Source organism: Delphinus delphis, chromosome 6 (assembly GCF_949987515.2).
Source record: "Delphinus delphis chromosome 6, mDelDel1.2, whole genome shotgun sequence".
NCBI classification, from domain to species: domain Eukaryota; kingdom Metazoa; phylum Chordata; class Mammalia; order Artiodactyla; family Delphinidae; genus Delphinus; species Delphinus delphis.
This window is the reverse complement of record NC_082688.1, coordinates 50,201,323-50,227,366: the sequence shown is the minus strand read 5'-3', so window position 1 is coordinate 50,227,366 and position 26,044 is coordinate 50,201,323. Positions and strand designations below refer to the sequence as shown.

The window sequence follows — 26,044 nt, the reverse complement described above, 5'->3', positions numbered from 1 at the left end:
ACTTTGTTTCTTGCTTTGCTGTTTAAGTAGATAAAGCATTCATCTCTCTCATAAGGCTTAACCAGGCTGAACTGTTCTCTACACACGGGATTAGCGAGTGGCATCTTAGCAGTTAAAAGGCAAAAGCCAATTAAAACCCATCACTGCATCCTTGCTCTTGATCCAGAAAATAACCTGAGCAATGTTCATTACCACACAGTGCCTCTCCAAACAGCATCCCTTGAAACCTGATGGTTTACTTAACCAAGAAATCTGTGAAGGTTTACAATATAAAGTCATCAGCTCAATGGAAAAAGGCCACATTCACCCTCTGCTCTTTAAAATCCATCAAAACAGACTCTGTTTCCCACATCGTATAACCCATCTTGGGTTTTTGAAAAGCAAGAGGACTTTTTACCTGTGTCCAGAATTTAAAGAGAAAATACATCAAGCCAAGGTGAAGTGGCTTTCATCTCTGAATGTCCACATTCTCAAATATCACCAAATGGAAGACCTATGGGAGATCCCCCCTTCTCATTCCTCTTACTACTAGTCTGGATTCTTACAATTTTGCATTATATGTTATATAAATGAACCTGATTTAATAAGATCCACACAATTCTTTTGACGATTTTTTTTAATATTGAAAACCTCAGAATTTCTATTTCATGTATCTTCAGTTAATAGGTAAACATGTACACAAGTAGAATTATGTGTAGTCCCCAGACTAGGGGAGGGCAACAGTCCTCAGTAGTCGCCTGTCCAGCTGGGAAGCTCAGACAGAAAGCCCAGAGGATGACTTAGATGGAGAGTTTTCAATGGGGTGAGCTCAGAGCTCAGCCCGAAGGGGTGGCAGCCCTGGTGATGGGGAGTGAGCGAGGAGGCCAGTCTTCTGCACTCGGGCTCTCAGCCCTAGTGCCCGCTGCCAGGTTTGTCCCATGTGGCCAACAGCCAGCCCCCTAGCCCACCTCTTCTAATATCAACGTCACACTCTTCCACCATTGCTTGTAGATATTTTGTTCCTGCAAAGCCATCACGTGGAAATTTCCACAGGTTAAAAACATAACTAATTTTTATTTCAGTGGGGGAAAGATTGTACATTCCTTCCGTCCTTCCTTCCTTCAATCCTACAAGCCCAGGAGGTTGGGCTTTCACCAGCCCCCCATGCTCCTTTGAGAACCATGGATGTAATTGAACCTTTCATGCCAAAAAGAAAAAAAACAATAGAAATCATCACTGCTAATGAGGCACAAGGTTATCTTCTATAAACTAGCAAAGCATCAGTACTGTTGAGAGAAGAATTTAAACAGTGAGAGCTAACTGTTCAGAGTCAGAGATGATTGGTGGGCCTCTAAATTCCCAGCAGTCCACGCTCACAAGGCGTGGAGCCCACAGATCACCTCTCAGAAGTGTGAAGTGTCTCACGCGCTGAAGTAGACAGAGAAAAGGCACTGGCAGTAAAGCCAGATCCTTGAAACTCAAGTGAGCATCTCTCTAGGTATAACCATATTTCCTTCAAATGCCCTAAATTTGTTTTCTTGCCCCAAAGCTTTCCCACCTCAGCCACCACTTTGGAGAAGTCCTTTGATTTTTTTCTGAAGGTCACATGCTCATCATTCTTCTTTATTTTTCCAGTAAAGGGTTACCTTCCAGTTCAACCTTTACCTTGGAAGAGGGGACCATCTACTTGGCTTCTGAGCCAAATGCTCTGGAAATGCAGGACGATAATGCCTCCGTGCTTGATGTCTATTTAGTAAGTAATTTCTGGTTTCTTCCCCTTCCCCTCCTGGTTTACAAATGGGCCTGGGCCATGGCTCACACAAGAACAAGTTCTGTGAGATCAGACATGCTTGGGTTTTAAAAGAAATAATAGCACCCTGTCACTTCTCCAAATGGTGTGTCTTTTCACAAGCCAGGTCGTCCCACAGTTCCTGTAGAACAGCACACAAAAGAGTATCTAGCATAAAATCCTAAATCACTGTATGTGACGAGAACAAATCCCCTACTGGTGAAGCCAAGTGGGGCGCCTCAGTGTCACTGCCCACAGAGTTATGTCTTCTTTTATTTATTTATTTATTTATTTTGGGCTGTGTTGGGTCTTCGTTTCTGTGCAAGGGCTTTCTCTAGTTGTGGCAAGTGGGGGCCACTCTTCATCGCGGTGCGCGGGCCTCTCACTATCGTGGCCTCTCTTGTTGCGGAGCACAGGCTCCAGACGCGCAGGCTCAGTAGTTGTGACTCACGGGCTTAGTTGCTCCGCGGCATGTGGGATCCTCCCAGACCAGGGCTCGAACCTGTGTCCCCTGCATTAGCAGGCAGACTCTCAACCACTGCGCCACCAGGGAAGCCCGAGTTATGGCTTCTTTGACTCAACTGTATCCACTCGTGTGTGAATCTTCTTCGCCTTGGGCTTACTCCCTTGATAAATTGGTAGCCTAAGAGGCACAGAACCAGGTTATGAGAAGAACCTGAATTCAGTGCCAAATGATCTTGACTCCCTCCCTCCCTCAGTTGTCACCAGCTGTGTGATCTGGGCAGAAACTTCTCGTTACCGAATTAAGTCATATGGACTGTGCCCAGGCCCTAGCTTGGCTAAGGCGCTCTGCCTCAGCTGGGAAACGTTCTTTTTCCATTCGGGTTCGTGTAGCCAAATAATGAAGCTGAGATCAATGCGGCACAAGCTTGATTCAATGGCCAAAAAATGGAGAAGCGAGAACTTAGTTCACAGATCAACTTCTCACCCACGTGGTGAAAAGGATTGTATTTTAAAGAGTAAAGACAAAGGGAGGAGGAGTGAGGCTAATGGTGGAGAGGCATGTGCGTTAGTCCACCTGGGAAGGGGCAGGGCTTTTCGAGGGAGTGGGGTGCCACTCTCTTTTTATCCTTTTTTGGTCCTTCATCTCCGGTCGTGGCCACCAGTAGGTGTATCATTGAATTCGCTAATGTAGTAAAATCAGTGTATAGTGAGACTCAGGGTCTGTCGGAGGTCAGATTTGTCGCCATCTTGGTCCCTGCTGGTTCCATCTGATGTTTTTGTCTGTCTCTCCCTATAACTTCCTTTCTTATCTCCAGACCCTGTGACTTAAAGATTTATGTTAACTCCTGCCAAAGGTGGGGAGTTGGCGGGTTTTGAGCAAGGACCTGGTGCAGCTCTGGCAACACTCTATGTGTCCTTATCGGCCAAAGGAGGGAACTAACACCTGCCCTCCCTACCTCACAAGGCTGCTTGGAGGATTGTGAGTGATCACGTATGGGAACACCCTTTAGTGCGCCTCAAGCTGTCTGTGGAGGCTTAACTGAATTGTTAGCTGAGGCCCAGAAAGATACCCCGATGGTCTGGACTGCAAAAGAGGAGACTGAGTATTTTCCTTACAAGGTACATCTCACGCTCATTCTGCACGCCCCTTCCACCTGCACAGAGTCTCGTGAAACGGGCAAGTGCTGATTCCGAGTTTGCTACTTTTGAAAGCTTTGCCGAGCCTGAGCAAACACTCTCCGTCACTCTCCATGTGCAGGCTCGACCTTGGGCATCAACACCACTCGGTGCGTGTCTACAGCAGCACATCTCCACGCCCCCACCCTCTGCTTCCCCGTATCCCCTAGCCTCGCACTGTATCTCCTCAAGTGTACTCAGCAGGACATCAGCCCCAAATTGCTACTCCTCAGCCCAAAGCCTTGCAGCGTCTTCCCACCTCTCCCAGCGCACCATCCAAAGTCCTCAAGGCCCTATGCCTGTCTGGTCTCCCCCGCCTCTCTAACCTCCTGCCTTACTCTGTGCTTGCAAACACTGTTCCGGTCACACTGGCCTCCTGGGCATTCCTCCCACAGACCAAGCACATTTCTGCCTCAGGACCTTACTGTTTCCATCTGGACACTTTTTCTCAGCTGTCCCGTGCTTGCTTCCTCCCTCCCTTCAGGTCTCAGCCCAAACATCTCTTTCTCAGATGAGCTTTCCTTGATCCCCTGTATAAAAGAGCAACCTCCTCCCCACCAACCATTGTGAGAGGATTTTTTTGTTTTTACATCGTAAATATCCCAGTTGTGGTACACGGTCTTTTTGCACTGAACAATACTCCTCCCCACACTGCCTTCACTTTTTTAAAAAAGTAGGTTATGGGCTTCCCTGGTGGCGCAGTGGTTGAGAGTCCGCCTGCCGATGCAGGGGACGCAGGTTCGTGCCCCGGTTCGGGAAGATCCCACGTGCCGCAGAGCGGCTGGGCCCATGAGCCATGGCCGCTGAGCCTGCGCGTCCGGAGTCTGTGCTCCGCAGCGGGAGAGGCCGCAGCGGTGAGAGGCGCGCATACCGCAAAAAACAAACAAACAAAAAAAGTAGGTTATACTGCAAAATCCTTGCAGAAGAGTTGGCTCCCCTCCACAACCACGAAGATAGGGAATTAACTAGGAAAAAATATACGGTATTTTTAAATTTTTCATCCGGAAGTAGAAATCAGGAAAGCTGAAAGACCAGGTGAAATCTCATCTTCCTGAGCTGAGGGCTCATGCCACTTGCGCGTATCTTTACAAAAAACCAGATTTGCACCAGCCGGGGGCCTGTGATGCTCCTGCGTGGAATGTAAAACCACAAGGTAGTTAAATGGCAATGCTGGCGCCTGTTCCTTATCTGTTATCCCTTATTCCTTTGGTAGAAAAGTTATCTTATTCGTTGTTTTGGTTGTTCCTCCTTGGTACTATCAGTTTCATTTCTAAGAATGTTGCTATTTATTTGGTTTTATTAGTGTCTAACTTTATTGGGTTTTTTAAATGTCTATTTGAAATTGAAAAGCAAAGCACTTCAGAAAAGGATCATGCTTCCTCAGAAGCCATAGGGAAAAGCCACAGCATTTAATTGTTGCTTGTATTGAGAGCATTTGAGGACCGATTAGAAATATCATGGGCCTTTAGAACCGAAAGAGATAGCGGTGGTGGTTAGCTGGCTTGTGTGGTCAGCTGAGCAGTCTTCCTAGCACAGCGTTTGTTGTGATTCAGAAGCACTGGAGGACAGGAGAGGAGAGGGAAGTCGGGCTGTAGGAGGGTAACAAGACAGTAGAAACTTTTCTCACCAAGCTTGGAGAAAAACTGATCTAGTTTCATCTTATTTTATAGCTAATAACAATAAGCTGTGAAATATTTTGGGCATTTTCTTTATTTTACTGGCGTATAGTTGATTTACAATATTGTGTTAATTTCTGCTGTACAGCAAAGTGATTCGGTTATACATATATACATTCTTTTTTATATTCTTTACCATTATGGTTTATCATAGGATATTGAATATAGCTCTCTGTGCTATACAGTAGGACCTTGTTGGTTATACATTCTCTATATAATAGTTTGCATCTGCTAATCCCAAGCTCCCAACCCATGCCTACCCGACCCCCCTTCCCCCTTGGCAACCACAAGTCTGTTTTCTATGTCTCAGTCTGTTTCTGTTTGGTAGATTTTGTGCTTTTATTTTGTTTTTTTATTGAAGTATAGTTGACTTACAATATATTATTTTAGCTTCAGGTAATTTGATACTTTTATAGATTATACTCCATATATATTGATAGTTATAAATACTGGCTGTATTCTACATTACATACATCCTTGTAACTTGTTTATTTTATACTTAGTAGTGTGTAACTCTAAATTCCCTTCACCTATCTTGCCCCTCTCGCCACCCCTCTCCCCTCTGGAACCAACAATTTGTTCTCTGTATTTATGAGTCTGGTTTTGTTTTGTTTTATTCATTCCTTTATTTTTTTAGATTCCACATACAAGTGAAAACATATAATATTTGTCTTTCTCTGTATGATTTATGTCACTAAGCATAATACCCTCCGGGTCAGTCCATGTTGTTGGAAAATTACAAAATTCTCATTCTTTTTTATGGCTGAGTAATATTCCATTGTGTGTGTGTGTGTGTGTGTGTGTGTGTGTGACATCTTCTTTATCCATTCATCTATTGATGGGCATTTAGGTTGCTTCCATAACTTGGCTATTGAAAATGATGCTGTAATGAACATAGGGGTGTGTATCTTTTTGAATTAGTGTTTTCATTTTTTTCTGGATATATACCTAGGAGTGGAATTGCTGAATCATATGGTAATTCTATTTTTAATTTTTTGAGGAATCTTCATACTGTTTTCCATAGTGGCTGTACCAATTTACATTTCCACCAACAGTGTACTAGGGTTCCCTTTTCTCTACATCCTCATAACACTCATTATTTGTTGTCTTTTTGATAATAGCCATTCTGACAGGTGTGAGGTGATATCTCACTGTGGTTTTGATTTGCATTTTAGTGATGTTGAGCATCTTTTCATGTGCCTGTTGGCCATCTGTATGTCTTCTTTGGAAAAATGTTTGTTCAGGTCCTCTGCCTGTTTTTTAATCAGGCTGTTTATATATATAACGTTGAGTTATATGAGCTCTTTATACATTTTGGATATTGACCCATTATCAGACACATCATTTGCAAATATCTTCTCCCATTCAGTAGGTTGCCTTTTTGTAGCATAGGATTTTGAACAATAATTAGAATGGCCAATATGAGTGCTTACCATATGCAGGCACTATCCCAGTGCTCTTCTTACGCTAGCTCTTTCATTAAGGTGTGTGTTATATTTGTCTCCATTCATGCAGATAAGGAACCTGAGGCTTAACTGATCAGCTCTCAGAGCTAGTAAATGGCAGAGCCAAAACTCAAATCCAGCTCCTACCTACGCCCCCTAGCACTGTAGTGTTAACCATGAAGCACCGTATCACTGTAGTTGTTACTGATTGATTGACGTGTCCATCTCATTGGAATCATGCTCCTCATGAAGGTGAGAGATGGATCCAAAAAAGAAGTGAGGGCTTCCCTGGTGGCGCAGTGGTTGAGAGTCCACCTGCCGAAGCAGGGGACGCAGGTTCGTGCCCCGGTCCGGGAAGATCCCACATGCCGCAGAGCGGCTGGGCCCGTGAGCCATGGCCGCTGAGCCTGTGCGTCCGGAGCCTGTGCTCTGCAACAGGAGAGGCCACAACAGTGAGAAGCCCGCGTACCACAAAAAAAAAAAAAAAAAAGAGTACTTTTTATAAAATTCCACTTTCATCTTGGTTTCCTTTCTATTTTTTCAAGTTTTAGTGCCATAGTTCTTAAACTTTTTAATCTCTGAATCCCTTTACATTCTAAAAATTGAGGATCCCAAATAGCTTTTGTGTGTGGGGGTTATATCTATCAATATTTTATATTTTTAAAATGCGAAAATTTTAAAATACTCATTCATTTAAAATAGTAACTATTAAAATGTTACATAAATTTTTATGAAAATAACTTTTCCAGGACGAAAATAAGCTGAGTGAGAAGAGTGGCATTATTTTTCTTTTTTGCAGTCCCTATTGTCTGAAGAGGCTGGATTCTCATATCAGCTTCTACCTACATTGGTCTGGCATGCTCTGGCACACGACTGTATTCAACTGGGCACCCATGAGAGGGAATGAGAATGAAAGGGTAAATCACATCTTAGTATTAATAGGAAAATAGTTTGACCTCATGGACCCCCCGAAATGGTCCCCCACACCATTGTTCTAGTACTTTAACTTAGTCCTTTCAACTCTTGCAGAATCAAATAAGACAAGAATTAATTAGAAATAGGCACCAGGATACTATGCTTATCTCTGCCTCTCATTAATCACTGACCTTGAATTAATCAACCTTTTTGGTCCTCAGTTTTCTTATCTATGAAATGGATCATTAAGTCACCTCTTAAGACCCCTTCTAGGTCTGACTGGCCATGACTTATTCTAAATTACAAGGAGTTGTAGAAATAAGGTTTTTCCCAGAAGAGCTATAGCTGTTTCTTCAAATTTCACTGTTTCATCACATATTCTACCATCAACCGTCACAGTATTTAATTTTTGTGGCAGTGCATCTAGAAAGTTCTGCACCATTAACTTGTAATTCCAGGGTGTGTTTTCATGCTGGAGACTTTTATTTAGCATGCTCTTCCAATCTTAAAGGATACAGCTCATTGCCTTCCCTTCAATATTTTCATTTGCCTCCACACTGTGAAAGAGTGGATGGCAAAGAAAAGCATCAGAAGGGAAAACCAATCTTGCCTACACCTTTGTCTCTCCTTCCTCTTGACCTGATTAGAATCCTCTTAATCGTAGCCATCCTTACTGCAAGGGCAGTTGAAGGCTTCTGTGGTGACATTATATTGGGTGTTATAACCAAACACAGATTTCTCTTGTAGTGTTTCTTCTCCTTTAAGAATTGGTAGTTGTAACTAATCGCCTAGTGCTACTGTTTGTTTGCATACGAATGGACAATACTGTTTATATCACTGTAATATATGATTTAAACTCAAGTGATTTATGCATACCAGATAACATATGAAATTTCCTTATTGAAGATCCACCCGCATTATTGTGCATTATGTGCATATAAATTAGGACAGCTATCCTGCTTTTTCTGATAATTTGACATGAAATTAAAAGGACAGATTACCTTAAAAGGCTGCTAATTGTTCCAGCACCCTTATTGAAGCATTTGGTTCAGGTTCCATGTTCCTAGTTATTGCTTGGAAAAGGCCATTCACCTTCACGCTGTAGTTCCAGGCTATCTGATTCATTTTCAAATATTCAGATCATCGTGTTTTTGAAGATGATTTTATCCAATGACCAAAGCGGTGTTTCCATTGAGTTTTGAGTTGATGACACAGATTAGGGGATTTAAAAGAATACAACAGAGAGAAGCAGGCTCTTGCTTTTAAATGGGCAATCATGCCATCTTCATAATAGGGCTAGATTCCACTTTTTGAATAGTCCGATATTCTAAGGCACTGATCACGACAGCTTATTATTTCAGTTCCTCAGGCGACTCCTTTACCTGATGTAGAATGCAATTTGGTGTTAACGGAAAGAGGAACAAGCCACAAAGGCAGTGCAGCTGAAAAATGTCATGGGTGAGCGTGTCCTTTTTTTATGACTAGCTGAGAATGGATGGGTAAGTGGCAGATAATGGAATTGCTTTTTTAAATAATATAGAAGTTTGAAAGAGGGCTGCCACAAAACGACAATTTTCTCACTTCTGTTATTTAGGTCTTGAGGTTATGCCCTTTTCTTTTTACACTTTTCCATATTAACAGCCTCTCAATAATATGTCCTTTCATCCCGATATGCGTTTCTTGCAAGGTGGCTGAAGTACAGAAATAGCTGTGGGCAAAGAAACAGTTAAGCATTTTTTTTTAGCCGTGCCGGTAGTGGAGATCAGTGCTCTGATGTGCAGTTGTTGGACAGTTTTGTTATTTAATGTGTCTTTACGGTGCTTAATAATACTCTTTCATCGTGGGATGAAGGGTGGCAGAGAAGTGAAAATGATTGTGAATTAACAGCTTACCAGACTATTATGTATGAAAAAAAGCCCGAAAAAGAGAAGAAAAACACTTTAAATTAGGTCACGGGGGTCCTAGGAAATTCAGTGGAACTTTTTGGCGAGAGAAGCTGCCTTTCTGGACTTGACTCTGCTGGCATGGACATTAATGACACTCGTATGTGAAGAATCGGGTCTCTTGAATCCCTCCTTGCATGAGCCAGCATTGGCTGCTGCCAAAGATGTTTATTTGAAACAGTGGCATTTCTATCGCTTCTCAGCAGAGAGCTACAGTCCCCACCAAACAAAGATGCTGCTCGAGTTTTTGGCAGATTTCAGTGAGACCAAAACAGGAAGAGAAGCAGCAAAGGCTGCCTTTGGGCTTGTAAGGCATTTCACCAGAATGCCATTTTCTTTCACCATATGACCACATCGTTGAGAAATGAAGAGATTTCAGAAAGAACAAAATAGGGCCCTTTTTTTTTAATCTCTAGGAAGGCTTGACCCTCTTAAGTCACTGACCAAATAATATTTCTAAGACGTGGAAAAGCTGAAAAAATGGATCCAACTTCCTGCACCCCGTGGCGCCTAGAGGGATTCCTGTCCTGCAACAAGAGCGATGCCAGCTTCAAGTTAATGAGGCAACCCGCTGGGCCGGATTAGGAGGTCACTGTCGGATTTTTTTCTTTTTTTTTAACAAACAGTATTAAACTGCTGTTTAAGGATTAGCTTAGGGAATTGGAGTTATAAACGCATACTGGCTTTTCAGTTATATTAGGCCCACAGTTAACAATTAAATGACAGCATACAGGGCTATGGTAGATTCTTTTCTGTTTTGTCCTAGCTTTACAGTGAATCCTGGCCTCACAGGCCAGGTGATTTCCACCTTTCTCAAGGCCAGTTCTGCTCTTGCGCTTGGCTGTGTCTATTCATCCAGGCCCTCCTTGGGTGGCACCATTATTCTTCTTTCTTTACCTCCTAACACCAGCCTCTCTCTCCTTCCCCCGCTCCCTCCACACTTTGCTGCTTTTGTTTCTGATTTTGATTTCCATCTTCTCCATCGTCATAGGAAGCCAGTGTTTGCTAGGCTCCTGAGCCTTCAGAAAACACAAAAACAATTCACAAGGAACCAGATTAGGAACAAATGAGAACTTTAGGGAAAGCAAGTTTAAATCACACCTGTGGACCTTGTGAGCGGGGCTGTCCTCCTTCATGCCATTCGCTCTCCTGGGACCTGAGAAGGAATGGGAAAATTGGGTAGAAGGGAGGATGCATAAATACTGTCCAGTTAGTAAAGAATAAGGCCTCCCCAAGTGTGATGGATGGTATGAGGATGACTAGGGAGTGGAGATGAGGGCCTGGCTTCCCTTTGGTTTGTCTTTGCCTATGCTCCTAGGGCTGCCGTGACAAAGTACCCCAGGCTGGGAGGCTTAAACAACAGAAATTTGTCTCCCAGTCTGGAGGCCAGAAATCTGAGGTCAAGGTGTTGGCGGGGTCCTGGTACCTGTGAAGGCTCTAGGAGAGGATCCTTCCTCGCTTCTTCCAACCTCTGGTGGTCCACGTGGTCCTCAGCATTGTTTGACTTGCAACACTCTAATCCCTGCCCCAGTTCACACTGCCTCCCTGTGACTCTGTGCCTCTGTGTATCCTCTCTTCTTGTGAGAACACCAGTCACTGGATTTAGGGCCCACCGTAATCCAGGATGAACTCATCTTAACTAATTACATCTGCAAAGACCATATTTCTGAATAAGATCACATTGCAAAGGTTCCAGGTGTACGTGAATTTTCAGGGGACACTATTCAACTACACCGCCTTACCGAGGACATGTGACTTACCGAGGACATGTGAAAGGGCACACACGCTCTTTACCACGCTTGGCCCCGTTTTTTCATTCACTTCCGGTCTCCCTGGCTTAGTCACTGTGAGGTTGGGTAGATGTTTCCAAATTATTGTGGACTCCTCGCAAAAGGGTGTCAGGTAAACGAATGTATTAACTGATACAGTCACTGTTGGGGACATATTGTGTATTAGAAATAAAATCCCTGAGGGTGGACCAGGGCAATGGTATTTTTAAAAGCTCCCCAAACATACAGGGCTGAGACCCAGTCAGCTTGTTGACAGGGTCCTTCAGCTCTGAGCATCCTATAATTCTTCAGTGCTAGATGAAAGGGAAATCTGTATCACTTCCCTAAGGGCCCTCCTAAGATGGCTGGCCAGTTAGCTTTGCTTTACATCGGAGGAAAAATGAACTTGATTCTAAGGTGAACCTTAATCACATTCAAGTTTATGAACTGGGCTTGGGACTGCGTTCCTGCAGCAGACCCTACTGCCACCTAGTGGTAGGAAGGCGCCTCTGCCCAACCAGGATAAGGAGCTTTTGAGGTCCTTGAATTGAACGCTGCTATTAAGTGCGAGTGTGAGGCTCAGGGCTGTCTCCACTCCATGTACTTTACGGTAGCCTCGCACTGCTGTGCACGCACGTTTGGCAGGGGCACATCCTTCAGACGGCAAAGGCAGCTCCCTCAACCTTGCAAGTTGAACTAGAGGCTGCAATTACAATCAGGCACAGAAATGAAGGTGCTAATCTTCCCTAGGATCCCATCGTGCCCTTCTCATCCATTAAGGCCAGTTGCACTTGAGCCTCTTTGAAAAGGCTCTATGGCAGTTTGGGGATTCAACCCAGAAAATGCTTCTTTCTGCTGCTTAGGCAGCAACTTTAATGAAGTATCAAAAAATATGGAGTGAAAAAAACCTTTTCTTCACTTTCAATCTTTGACAGGTTGTCCCCTTACAGCCACTCCACCCCCCCCCCCCAGGTAACTGTAGCTTTGGTGGTAGCCCCCAGTGGAGGATAGGATTAAGTACAAAAAAATTCAAATATGGATCCTTATTTTTTTAAAAAAAACTTTCTAAATCCCAGTAATGGCTACTGTATTTGTTTCCTAGGGCTGCCATTACAAAATATCACAAACTGGGTGGCATAAACAACAGAAGTGTATTGTCTCACAGTTCTGGAAGCTAGAAGTCCGAGATCAAGGTGTTGGCAGGGTTGATTCCTTCTGAGGGCTGTAAGGGAAGCTTCCCTCCTTGGCTTGTTGATGGCCGTCTTCACCCTGTGTCTTCCTTCTGTGTGTCTTGTCTCTGTGTCCAAATTTCCCCTTTTTCTAAGCATACCAGTCCTATTGAATCAGAGCCTACCCTAAGGCCCTTATTTTAACTTCCTTACTTCTGTAAAGACTGTATCTCCAAATAAGACCACATTCTGAAGTACTAGGGGTTAGAGCTTCAACATATGAATGCAGGGTGTCGGGGGCAGGTGGGTGGGTGGGGGAGGCACAACTCAATCCATGCCGGCTACTGTGTGTTTTTGTAAAGAAAAATGGTACCAAGAAAAGTGCTGAGAGGGGCGTCTTGGTAGGGGTGCAGCTTCTGGTTCCTACACTCTAGCCTGTGGCTGGGGGCCTCTGGCATCTCACCCTTTCCTTCTACGCAGGGAGAGAGAAGCCAGTGGCCTCATCCCAAGGCAGTGCTCCTTTTTGAATGAAACCAGTACCATATTCCTCTCCCTACACTACCCAGAGTGAATGTGGTTGCAGCCCCAGGGCTGCATGATATATTAGATAACAAGGTGACCGTTTGGATTTACAATTAGCAGAAGTCACTCTCATGCAGGGAAGTCCACTGTAGAATTGTCAGCCCACATAAATCACTGATTTCCTCCAGCTTTTCTTAGGTCTTTAGAAAACAAATTAATCAGGCAGGGAACTGTATTAAAATACTGCTGCTGCACTAACAGTTTTGAACTGAGAGGCCATAATCCTAAATACATCCCACGAGGCATCTGAAATCAGTGCCAGCTTTTTCTTGGGTCTGTTCTCCTCTTATCAGTAATCTATCTGCTGGTTGGTGTGGAACGCTTTGATAGGGCATTTGAAGGTTGGCAGGAGGCCTGGTACTCCATGTGCTGCCAACACCTCAGAATTCAACAACATTCTACCAGATAGGCACAACATGGTAGTTTTCATCCAAATTGTACATACTCTTCAAGGTTGTTCCAAGTCCCACCTTCTGCCTCAAGGATTTTTTTTTTTTTTTTTTTTTTTTTTTTTCTGTACGCGGGCCTCTAACTGCTGTGGCCTCTCCCATTGCAGAGCACAGGCTCCGGACACACAGGCTCAGCGGCCATGGCTCACGGGCCCAGCCGCCCCGCGGCATGTGGGATCTTCCCGGACCAGGGCACGAACCCGCATCCCCTGCATCGGCAGGCGGACTCTCAACCACTGCGCCACCAGGGAAGCCCCTCAAGGCTTCTTAATTAAGGCCCTGTAGTCTCTGGTTCTTGGGAAAGAATAATTTCACCACTGATTCTGAATCTAAATATTTTTTTAAGTGCAAAGGTAGGAAATTTAGACCTAAGTTTCCTTCCAGCTATAAAACCCCATAGTGGTGTGATTGGACTCCATATATATAGACTGTGTCCTGATTTCTGTAGCATTAGTGTTATGTATTTGTTCACCTCCTTAAAAAAAATGGTGCGCTTTTGGACACCAGCAACTGTTGTTCAAAGAGAAATCCCCTATTCCAACCTATTTCCAAGTGATTGTGCCTTGTGAAGTACCCCCAATATGAGGTAGATATGAATGTGATAAAAAGTAAATATAGAGCCTTATGTTAAAAAAAAAAAAGATTTCCAGAGAACATGGTGGCTGCTTGGTGTTTGAAGCATCTCTGGTGAGCCCAGAGATGGAGGGGACTCCAGACCCAAAGGGATGATTAGGGTGGGGCGTTGTGAAGCCTTTACATGTGTTTGTGGTGATGCTGTGAGTTTAGACTAAAATGAGGGGAGTGAGGCAGGATGAGCTGGTGTGCTCTCATGGCAACAGATAGAACACTGGCCAGAAGAACAATATGAACTAGAAAGGAAAACAGTGGGGCTGGGGAAAACGGGCTCAGTATAGGAAAAGGAAATAAGAGACTTGCCACCTACAATAGCCTGGAGAGAAATCAATATTTTCCTCAAGGGTATTTTGGCAAAGAATTTCAACTTGAATTCAAAAATGAGGCTGCCCTTGGACACCAGAGAGGAAAAGATCCTGCTTCTGTGGGACCCTGGAGCTGAACTCTGAGGCAGTTGTAGTTTAAAAAGAACATTGCCCCCGAGGGTCAGGAGCTCATGGAACAAGGATACCCCAGGGACTATTTAGCGTGGTCATCTTAGCCAGTCTGACTGTCCTGAAGTTCTGCTTTGTTTCAGCTCTGCCCTTAAATCCCCTCACAGCACATTCCAGATATTATGAAATTCTATTGGCTAAATATGTCTTTTAAACAGTAGGTTGAGGGTATATATGTGTGTATATCTTTTAGGGAAAAGGTTGAAAAAAAGGGAGGGTTGGAAATGAGCCTAGAAATGAGACCTTGGAAGAGAAACTTCTCGTCTTTGATGCCCTCTGCACCTGGCTCTAAAAGTCAACTTAGACCCTCCAACTTAGCCCATCTTGAAGTGATCTATACTTTGGGGGTCCCCTGGGGCAATCTGGCTCCCAAAAAGTGCAGTCCACCCTCCCAGAGGGCTTTGCGGTTAGCAAACAAACTGCTTTTGCTTTGCTGTGTTCCCTTATTTCTCTGGGTCTGTGTTTTAAATCATTTTATTGAAAAGGCTTTGAAGTCTTTGACCACATGTGTGCATGACTGTGTAGTTTCAATCACCGAATTAAGTACTTGAGTTTAAGTGGAAATAAAAATACAAGCCTCTCACACACCCACACACTTACTCACATATGTGGATAAACAATGCTAAGGATTAAGGCCACAGAAATACCTAAAACCTCTACTCCTTTCATGCCAACTGTTATCACACCTTTACCTTCAGGTCCCAGAATTTAAAATATATCATGCATTCTCAAAGCATCACATGCTTAGGAAGAGACACTGGCATCTGTGTGGATGTATGATCGCGTGCAGTCAGACTGGCTAAGGTGACCACACTAAAGAGTCCCTGGGGTATCCTTGTTCCATGAGCTCCTGACACTCAGGGGCAATGTTCTTTTAAAACACAGCAGTTGGGCTTCCCTGGTGGCACAGTGGTTGAGAGTCCACCTGCCGATGCAGGGGACACGGGTTCGTGCCCCGGTCCGGGAAGATCCCACATGCCACGGAGCGGCTGGGCCCGTGAGCCATGGCCGCTGAGCCTGCGCGTCCGGAACTTGTGTTCCGCATTGGGAGAGGCCACAGCAGTGAGAGGCCCGCGTACAGAAAAAAAAAAAAACAGCAGTTATTAGGCATTGAGGGAACTTACCTCAACATAATAACAGCCATATATGGAAAACCCACAGCCAACATCGTTCTCCATGGTGAAAAACTGAAACCATTTCCTCTTAAGATCACGAACAAGACAAGGTTGTCCCCTCTCACCACTATTATTTCAACATAGTTTTGGAAGTTTTAACCACAGCAATCAGAGAAGAAATAAAAGGAATCCAAATCGGAAAAGAAGTAAAAGCTGTCACTGTTTGCAGATGACATCGTACTATACATAGAGAATCCTAAAGATGCTACCAGAAAACTACTAGAGCTAATCAATGAGTTTGGTAAAGTAGCAGGATACACAGTTAATACACAGAAATCTCTTGCATTCCTATACACTAATAATGAAAAATCTGAAAGAGAAATTAAGGGAACACGCCCACTTAGCATTGCAACAAAAAGAATAAAATACCTAGGAATAAACCTACCTAGGGAGACAAAAGACCTGTATGCAGAAAACTATAAGACACTGATGAAAGAAATTAAAGATGATACAAACAGATGGAGAGATATACCATGGTCTTGGATTGGAAGAATCAACATTGTGAAAATGACTATACTACCCAAAGAAATCTACAGATTCAATGCAATCCCTATCAATCTACCACTGGCATTTTTCACAGAACTAGAACAAAAAATTTCACAATTTGTATGGAAACCCTAAAGACCCTGAATAGCCAAAGCAATCTTGAAAACGAAAAATGGAGCTGGAGGAATCAGGCTCCCAGACTTCAGACTATACTACAAAGCTGCAGTAATCAAGACAGTATGGTACTGGCACAAAAACAGAAACATACATCAATGGAACAGGATAGAAAGCCCAGAGATAAACCCACACACCTATGGTCACCTTATTTTTGATAAAGGAGGCAAGAATATACAATGGAGAAAAGACAGCCTTTTCAATAGGTGCTGGGAAAACTGGGCGCCTACATGTAAAGAATGAAATTAGAACACTCCCTAACACCATACACAAAAATAAACTCAGAATGGATTAAAGACCTAAATGTAAGGCCAGACACTATAAAACTCTTAGAGGAAAACATAGGCAGAACACTCTATGACATAAATCACAGCAAGATCCTTTTAGACCCACCTCCTAGACAAATGGAAATAAAAACAAAAATAAACAAATGGGACCTAATGAAACTGAAAAGCTCTTGCACAGCAAAGGAAACCATAAACAAGACGAAAAGACAACCCTCAGAATGGGAGAAAATATTTGCCAATGAAGCAACTAACAAAGGATTAATCTCCAAAATTTACATGGAGCTCATGCAGCTCAATATCAAAATAACAACTCAATCCAAAAATGGACAGAAGACCTAAATAGACATTTCTCCGAAGAAGATATACTGATTGCCAACAAACACATGAAAAGATGCTCAACACCACTAATCATTAGAGAAATGCAAATCAAAACTACAATGAGGTACCACCTCACACCGGTCAGAATGGCTATCATCAAAAATTCTGCAAACAGTAAATGCTGGAGAGAGTGTGGAGAAAAGGGAACCCTCTTGCACTATTGGTGGGAATGTAAATTGATACAGCCACTATGGAGTACGCAGTTCCTTAAAAAACTAAAAATAGAATTACCATACGACCCAGCAATCCCACTACTGGGCATATTCCCTGAGAAAACCATAATTCAAAAAGAGTCATGTACCACAATGTTCATTACAGCTCTATTTACAATAGCCAGGACATGGAAGAAACCTAAATGTCCATCAACAGATGAATGGATAAAGAAGATGTGGCACATATATACAACGGAATATTACTCAGCCATAAAAAGAAATGAAATTGAGGTATTTGTAGTGAGGTGGATGGACCTAGGGTCTGTAATACAGAGTGAAGTAAGTCAGAAAGAGAAAAACAAATTCCGTATGCTAACATATATATATATATATATATATATATATATATATATATATGGAATCTAAAAAAGAAAACAAATGATTCTGAAGAACCTAGGGGCAGGACAGAAATAAAGTCACATTGAAAATGGACTTGAGGACATGGGGAGGGGAAAGGGTAAGCTGGGACGAAGTGAGAGAGTAGCATGGACATATATACACTACCAAATGTAAAATAGATAGCTAGTGGGAAGCAGCCGCATAGCACAGGGAGGTCAGCTTGGTGCTTTGTGACCACCTAGAGGGGTGGGATAGGGAGGGTGGGAGGGAGACGCAAGAGGGAAGAGATATAGGGATATATGTATATTTATAGCCGATTCAATTTGTTATAAAGCAGAAACTAACACACCATTGTAAAGCAGTTATACTCCAATAAAGATGTTTGAATAAATAAACAAACGAACACACACACACAGCAGTTCAATTGGTGATAGAACTGAAATGTTCTGCCATCCCTTACCTGAGATATGGCTAGGTTCTCTCGCCAAAGCACCAGTTCCCATTTCTGTTTCTAAATCCATCAGGTCAGGAGAGGGTTGAGTCTCAGCACCTCAGAAGTTGCTGGCGTTCAGGGCACTAATACCTGAAGAACCCATCTTCATGTTGGGGAGGTGGAGGGGATTCTACATGCACCATATTTTGAAGAATAAACTCAAGCTATGAGTTTCTTCCCAGGGTAGACAGACAGCTGACACCTTGTCTCTTCACTGATGGCTAATATAGGACTTGTGGATTATAATTTGAAGAAAGGAAAATTATTGCACACTTAATACCAAATAATGGATAATAAAATTGCCTTCTGGAGCCAGCTCACTGTGGCCAAGTTTACAAGCAGGGAGATGCTGTGCTTTCAAGTTCCACAGAAGACTTAAAGACCTGTCAGGAAAAAAAAAAAAAAGACCTGTCAGGCCACCTCATTTTATTAGGGTTATAAATGGACACTTTCGGGTAACCAAACATGTCATCCCAGGATTACATTACAACATGGATATAGAATTGGCAGTTCTCACCCAACTTTGACATTCTTGTACCCTGGGGGTGAGACTGCTTAACAAAGTTTATAGAAACTTCTACAAGACCCTCAGTTTTCAAAAAACTTGATTCCAACGGGACAAGAAATAAGATGATGGAGTAGAGGACTTGAGCTCACCTTCTCTCACAAAAACACCAAAATCGCAACTAACTGCTGAACAACCATCAACGAAAAAAGACTTGAATCTAGCAAAAAAGATATTCTACACCCAAAGACAAAGAAGAAGGTACAATGAGATGGTAGGAGGGGCACATTCACAATAAAATCAAATCCCATACTGGTGGGTGACCCACAAACTGGAAAATAATTATATCACAGAGGTTCTCTCACAGGAGTGAGAGTTCTGAGCCTCATGGCAGGCTTCCCAGACTGGGGTTCTGGCATTGGGAGGAGGAGCCCCTAGAGCATTTGGCTTTGAAGGCCAGCAGGGCTTGAGTGCAGGAGCTCCACAGGACTGGGAGAAACAGACTCCACTCTTGGAAGGCATGAAGAGGTTTCACATGAACTGGGACCCAGGGCAAAGCAGTGACTCCATAAGAGCCTGGGCCAGACCCACCTGTGGGTCTTGGAGGGTCTCCTGGGGATGTGGGGGTTGGCTGTGCTCATTGCAGGGGCAAGGACAATGGTGGTGCATGCCCCAGGGAATACTCATTGGCTTGAGTTCTCCTGGAGGTCGCCATGTTGGCACTGAGACCTGGCCCCACCCAACAGGCTGCAGGCTTCAGTGCTGGGATGCCTCAGACCAAACAACAAACAGGGTGGGAACACAGCCCCACCCATCAGCAGACAGGCTGCCTAAAGTCATCCTGAGCCAACAGCCACCTGTAAACACACCCCTTGATGTGACCCTGCCCATCAGAGGGACAAGACCCAGCTCCACCCACCAGTGGGCAGGCACCAGTCCCTCCCACCAAGAAGCCTGCACAAGCTTCTGGGCCAAATTCACACACCAGGGTGTAGACACCAGAACCAAGAAGAATTACAGTCCTGCAGCCTGAGGAACAGAGACCACAAACACAGAAAGTTAGACAAAATGAGACAGCAGAGAAATATGTGCCAGACGAAGGAACAAGATAAAACCCCAGAAGAACAACTAAGTGAAGTGGAGATAGGCAATCTACCTGAAAAATAATTCAGAGTAATGATAGTAAAAAATGATTCAAGATCTCAGAAAAAGATTGGAGGCACAGACCGAGAGGATACAAGAAATGTTTAATAAAGAGCTAGAAGTTTAAAGAACAAAACAGATGAAAAATACAATAACTGAAATGAAAAATACACTAGAAGGAATCAATAGCAGAATAAATGAGGCAGAAGAATGAATAAGTGAGCTGGAAGACAGAATGGTGAAAATCACTGCTTCAGAACAGAACAAAGAAAAAAGAATGAAAAGAAATAAGGACAGTCTCAGAGGCCTCTGGGACAACATTAAATGCACCAACATTTCTCCTTCTGGGACTCCTATAATGCAAGAGAGAGAAAGAGGGCCTGAGAAAATATTTGAAGAGATAATAGCCAACAACTTCCCTAACATGGGAAAGGAAACAGCCACCTAAGTCCAGGAAGCACAGAGTCCCATATAGGATAAACCCAAGGAGGAACATGCCAAGATGCATATTAATCAAACTGACAAAAAGACAATGAGAAAGCATTAAAACCAACAAGGTAAAAGCAACAAATAATATACGAGGGAATCCCCATAAGGTTATCAGCTGGTTTTTCAGCAGAAACTCTGCAGGTCAAAAGGGAATGGCATGATGTTTTTAGCGTGACAAAAGGGAAAAACGTTCAACCAAGAATACTCTACCCACCAAGGCTCTTGTTCAGATTTGACAGAGAAATCAAAAGCTTTACAAGCAAAAGCTAAGAGAATTCAGCACCACAAAACCAGCTTTACAACAAATGCTAAAGGAACTTCTCTAGATGGAAAAGAAAAGGCCATGACTAGAAACAAGAAAATTACAAATGAAAAAGCTCACCGGTAAAGGCAATCATATGGTAAAGGTAGGAAATCATCCACACACAAATATTATATAAAAATCAGCAATCATGAGAAAAGAAGGTGCAAGTGTAGGATATTGGAAATGCATTTAAAAATAAGAGACCAGCAACTGATAACAGTCTTGTGTGGGTGTGGCTGTGGCTGTGGCTGTGGGTGTGTGTGTGTATAGACTGCTACATCAAAACCTCATGGTAACCACAAACCGAAAATCAACAATAGATACACAAAAAAGAAAAAGGAATCTAAACACAGCACTAAAGTTAGACATCAAATTACAAGAGAGGAGAACAAAAGAGGAAGGGAAGAAAAAGACCTACAAAAACAAATCCCAAACAATTAACAAGATGGCAGTCAGAACACACATATTGATAATTACCTTAAAAGTAAATGGATTAAATGCTCCAACCAAAAGACATAGACCGGCTGAATGGATACAAAAACAAGATCCATATATATTCTGTCTACAAGAGACCCACCTCAGATCTAGGGACACATATAGACTGCAAGTGAGGGGATGGAAAAAGGTATTCCATGCACATGGAAATCAAAAGAAACCTAGAGTAGCAATACTCATATCAGACCAAAGAGACTTTAAAATAAAGCCTATTACAAGAGACAAAGAAGGACACTACAGAATGATCAAGAATCAATCCAAGAAGATATAACAATTATAAATATATATGCACCCAACAAAGAAGCACCTCAATATATACGGCAAATACTAACAGCCATAAAAGGAGAAATGAACAGTAACACAATAATAGTGGGGGACTTTAACACCCCACTTTCATCAATGGACAGATCACCCATACAGAAGATCAATAAGGAAACACAGGCCTTACACATTAAATCAGAGGGACTTAACCATTATTTATAGAACACTCCATCCAAAAGCAGCAGAATACACATTCTTCTCAAGTGCACATGGAATGTTCTCCAGGATAAATCATATGCTGGGCCACAAAGCTAGTCTCAGTAAATTTAAGAAAATTGAAGTTGTATCAAGTATCTTTTCTGACCACAACACTATGAGATTAGAAATCAACTACAAGAAAAAAACTAAAAAACACAAACACATGGAGCTTAAACAAAATGCTACTAAACAACCAGTGGATCACTGAGGAAATGAAAAAATACCTAGAGACAAATGAAAATGAAAGCATGACAATCCAAAACCTAAGGGATGCAGCAAAAGCAGTTCTAAGAGGGAAGTTTATAGCAATACAATCTTAGGAAACAAGAAAAATCACAAACAACCTATTCTTACACATAAAGCAATTAGAGAAAGAGGAACAAACAAACCCAAAAGGCAGTAGAAGGAAAGATATAAAGATCAGAGCAGAAATAAATGAAACAGAGATGAAGAAAACAATAGCAAAGATCAATGAAGCTAAAAGCTGGTTCCTTGAAAACATAAACAAAGTTGATAAACCTTTAGCCAGACTCATCAAGAAAAAAAAGGGAGCAGACTCAAATCAATAAAATTAGAAATGAAAAAAGTTACAATTGACACTACAGAAACACAAAGGATAACAGACTACTACAAGCAACCATATAAAATAATAATAATAAAATAGACAACCTAGAAGAAATGGACAAATTCTTAGAAAGGTACAATCTTCCAAGACTGAACCAGGAAGAAATAGAAAATATGAACAGACCAATCACAAGTAATGAGATTGAAACTGTGATTTTAAAACTTCCAACGAACAAAAGTCCAGAAGCAGCTGGCTTCATGGGTGAATTCTATCAAACATTTAGAGAAGACTTAACACCTATCCTTCTGAAACTATTCCAAAAAACTGCAGAGGAAGAAACACTCCCAAACTCAGGCCAACATCACCCTGATACCAAAACCAGTCAAAGATACAACAACAACAACAACAAAAGAAAATTACAGGCCAATATCACTGATGCACATAGACGCAAAAATCCTCAACAAAATACTAGCAAACCGAATCCAACAATACATTAAAAGGATCATACACCATAATCAAGTGGGGTTTATCCCAGGGATGCAAGGATTCTTCAATATATGCAGATCAATCAGTGTGATACACCACATTAACAAATTGAATAATAAAAATCATATGATCATCTAAATAGATGCAGAACAAGCTTTTGACAAAATTCAGTACTGGTTTCTGATTAAAAACTCTCCAGAAAGTGGGCATAAAGAGAACCTACCTCAACATAAGAAAAGCCATAGATGACAAACCCACAGCTAACATCATACTCAGTGGTGAAAAGCTGAAAGCATTTCCTCTAAGATCAGGAAAAAGACAAGGATGTCCACTCTTGCCCCTTTTATTAAACATAGTTTTGGAAGTCCTAGCCACAGTAATCAGAGAAGAAAAAGAAATAAAAGGAATACAAATTGGAAAAGAAGTAAAACTGTCACTGTTTGCAGATGACAGGATAGTATACACAGATAATCCTAAAGATGCTACCAGAAAACTACTAGAGCTCATCAATGAATTCGGTAAAGTGGCAGGATACAAAATTAATACGCAGAAATCTGTTGCATTTCTATACACTAGCAATGAAAGATCAGAAAGAGAAATTAAGGAAACAATCCCATTTACCTTAGCATCAAAAAGAATGAAATATCTAGGAATAAACCTACCTAAGGAGGCAGAAGACCTGTACTCTGAAAACTGTAAGATGCTGATGAAAGAAATTGAAGATGACACAAACAGCTGGAAAGATATACCATGTTTTTGGATTGGAAAAATCAATATTGTCAAAATGACTGTAATACCAAGGCAATCTACAGATTCAGTGCAATCCCTGTCAAATTGCCAATGGCATTTTTCACAGAACTAGAACAAAAAAATCTTAAAATTTGTATGGAGACACAAGAGACCTCGAATAGCCAAAGCAATCTTGAGAAAGAAAAATGGAGCTGGAGGAATCAGGCTCCCTGACTTCAGACTTTACTACAAAGCTCTAGTCATCACAACAATATGGTACTGGCACAAAAACAGAAATATAGCTCAATAGAACAGGATAGAAAGTAACAGTGTGAACATGTTTCAGATGAGAGTGAGCAGTCTCAACTATAAAACAACAAAAGGTACAACTCACAATAGGCTCAAATTACGAGATGTAATACTTTTAAACAGAATCCTCTTTGATATAGTTTCTTTCCTAATAATTTTCAGTCATTTCAAACTGTTTACTCAAGTATTTTCAGCCTCCAAATGAATGTGTTGGGCCACACAATCTCTGTGATCCCAACTGCAACCTTCTTAACTACTATTTTGGAGACACTACTATTGCCAGGCACTAAATGATATGTACAGAATTTGTGTATATCATGTATGTGTGTCTATTTGTACAGATACTGTTTCCTCATAGAAAAGTTTATCACTTATAAAGTAGGGTTTATTACTCCCATTTAACAGATAAATAAGGTGCACAGATGATTAACTAACTTGCATAATGTCCTGTAGCTGTAATAATTAGAGAGAATCAATAGATTTAAGCCATTGTGTCTGACTGACCATGGTACTGCTTCCCCATATATATCTTGGTACAGCTGTCAGGGGTTGAATTAGCTGCCTCTGAGCTTAAGTGGCTACCATTTTAGGTCCAGTATTTGCTGGACATATTTTTTCCTCCCCAGCCACAGGGATAGTGTGTAAAAATGCACACAGCATTCATGAGTTCCAGACCATGTTCAAGTTGCTCTGATTGGCTTCAGGCCTGATATACCACAGCACATCCCCAAAGCCCTGTGCACTTGGAGGGCAGGAGTGTGTCTTAGCCAGCGCTGTTTCCTTCAGAGTCCCTAGCACTAAGCTGTGATGTGGTAAGCGCTTGATAGATCTTGGTGTAATTTACATGTTGCAGGTCCAGGGAAGCAGATGTTCATCATTGCAAAAGAATCAATTCCAGACCTAATGCCCTCCCATTTCTACATGCATGTTTTCCGGGCACAAGTCATTGGAAGAAAGAATGAACTTGTTCGCAATCATGAGGCGCCATTAAAAATTGATGCGAAAACTTAGTCTTACATCTGCTTTCTTTTTTTCTCCCCCAGTAAGTGAAAATGGTGACCACCTAAGCAGATGGATGAGGCAGGAACACGGTTGTGGGAGAGAAGTTTCTCCACTCCACAATTTCCCAAAGGAAACTTGGCTGAGCCCCACTACACACAGAGTCATCATCAACTGGACTTGGAGTTTGCGAGATGTCAGGGGAGCCTCGGCCGAGAGGCTGATCGGCAGATGTGATGTGAAAAATACCACACTCTTCTGTCATTTGCTGTTGCTTGCTGAACTGTGAAGAACTGCATGAACTCTATTTAAGCTGCTTTCTATACCATTGCCAATCACCTTTTTGGACTTGGAAGTGCTATTTTACTATTGACACTTGCATTGTTTCATTTTGCATGCATCCAGTGATTATCCATAAGCAACATATGTAATCTGCTTATATATTTTTAAAAAATCTATCCATGCAAAATGGTAACGTCTGAATTATGCTCTTTTTCAAAGTTATAATCAGCCCATGTCATTAAAAGTTTAAATTGGTTTCATATAAAGATCAGTGTAATAGGTCTGCATATACTTTATAGAAAATTAGCTTCTATAAAGATTTTTTCACTGTTTACTAGTGAAATGAGAAAAGCAAAGCTATTTATAAAAGGCCTTATGTCGTGTACATACATTGTCTTTGAAATATTTGTGATTTAGTTTATTGCTTGTAAAAGAGATTATATAATTTATTTAGTAAATACTATTGTAAACTATAGTTTTATTGAGAGAAATAAAATATTTTGTTCTCAATTGTGGTATTATATTAATTCAGGTGGTTTATGGTCTTCACATTTCTTTCTTTTGTTAATAAAAAAGAAGTAACTTAGATACCCATCATTTTTACATATTCTGGAATCCTAAATAAACTGACTCTCGTGATTGATGAAAATGGAGAGAAAATTACCCGGGCCCTGAGAAAAGACTCAATAGCAGATTCTGCTCAACTTGTTCAAGAGACTTTCCCAAATGTCCTGGTGTGTTAGTCAGCTTTCACTATGTTATGTTGTGGTGACAAACAATCCCCAAATCTCTGGATTGGGATCCAGAGCAACCCGTCTAGGACATGCCACTTTTACTGCAGAAGAAAAAATGTGATAGTGGAACCATGGGAGCTCGTAAAGCTTCTGCTTAAACATGGTTTACAGAACTCACAATCCACTGGCCAAAGCAAATGACATTGACAAGTCTGTCGTCAAAGTGTTGGGAAGTGTACTTTTCACATAGGAATAGACTCAGCAGAGAGGGGCAATGAATATTTAAGCAGTTAATACATCTATAGTATCACATGAGTGTCCCAAGCAGCAGCAGGTTAAGAGGTTGCATAATCATACACTGCAGAAAAAATCATTAGAAAACAAAAAGACATTCCTGATGAGTAAGATGCTCAGTGTAAAATACTTCAAGTTAAAGCAAGCTGGTTCTCATAAACAA

General features: G+C 41.9%; 1 protein-coding gene across 2 annotated transcripts in view; it reads left to right on the top strand.

Annotated features, from left to right (window-relative positions):
* The window catches only part of PIP5K1B (phosphatidylinositol-4-phosphate 5-kinase type 1 beta), a 326,824-nt gene extending 301,394 nt beyond the window's left edge, over window positions 1-25,430 (top strand). The window contains exons 14-15 of one of the 2 annotated variants that reach the window (XM_060014652.2): window positions 1,615-1,732; window positions 24,616-25,427. In XM_060014652.2, coding sequence (XP_059870635.1) covers window positions 1,615-1,732; window positions 24,616-24,618 — 121 coding nt within the window. In that variant the 3' untranslated portion in view covers window positions 24,619-25,427. Of the gene's footprint in view, window positions 1-1,614; window positions 1,733-24,615 lie in introns of both variants that reach the window. The other variant, XM_060014654.2, reaches the window with a different exon arrangement.
* The last annotated feature ends 614 nt before the right edge of the window (window positions 25,431-26,044 follow it).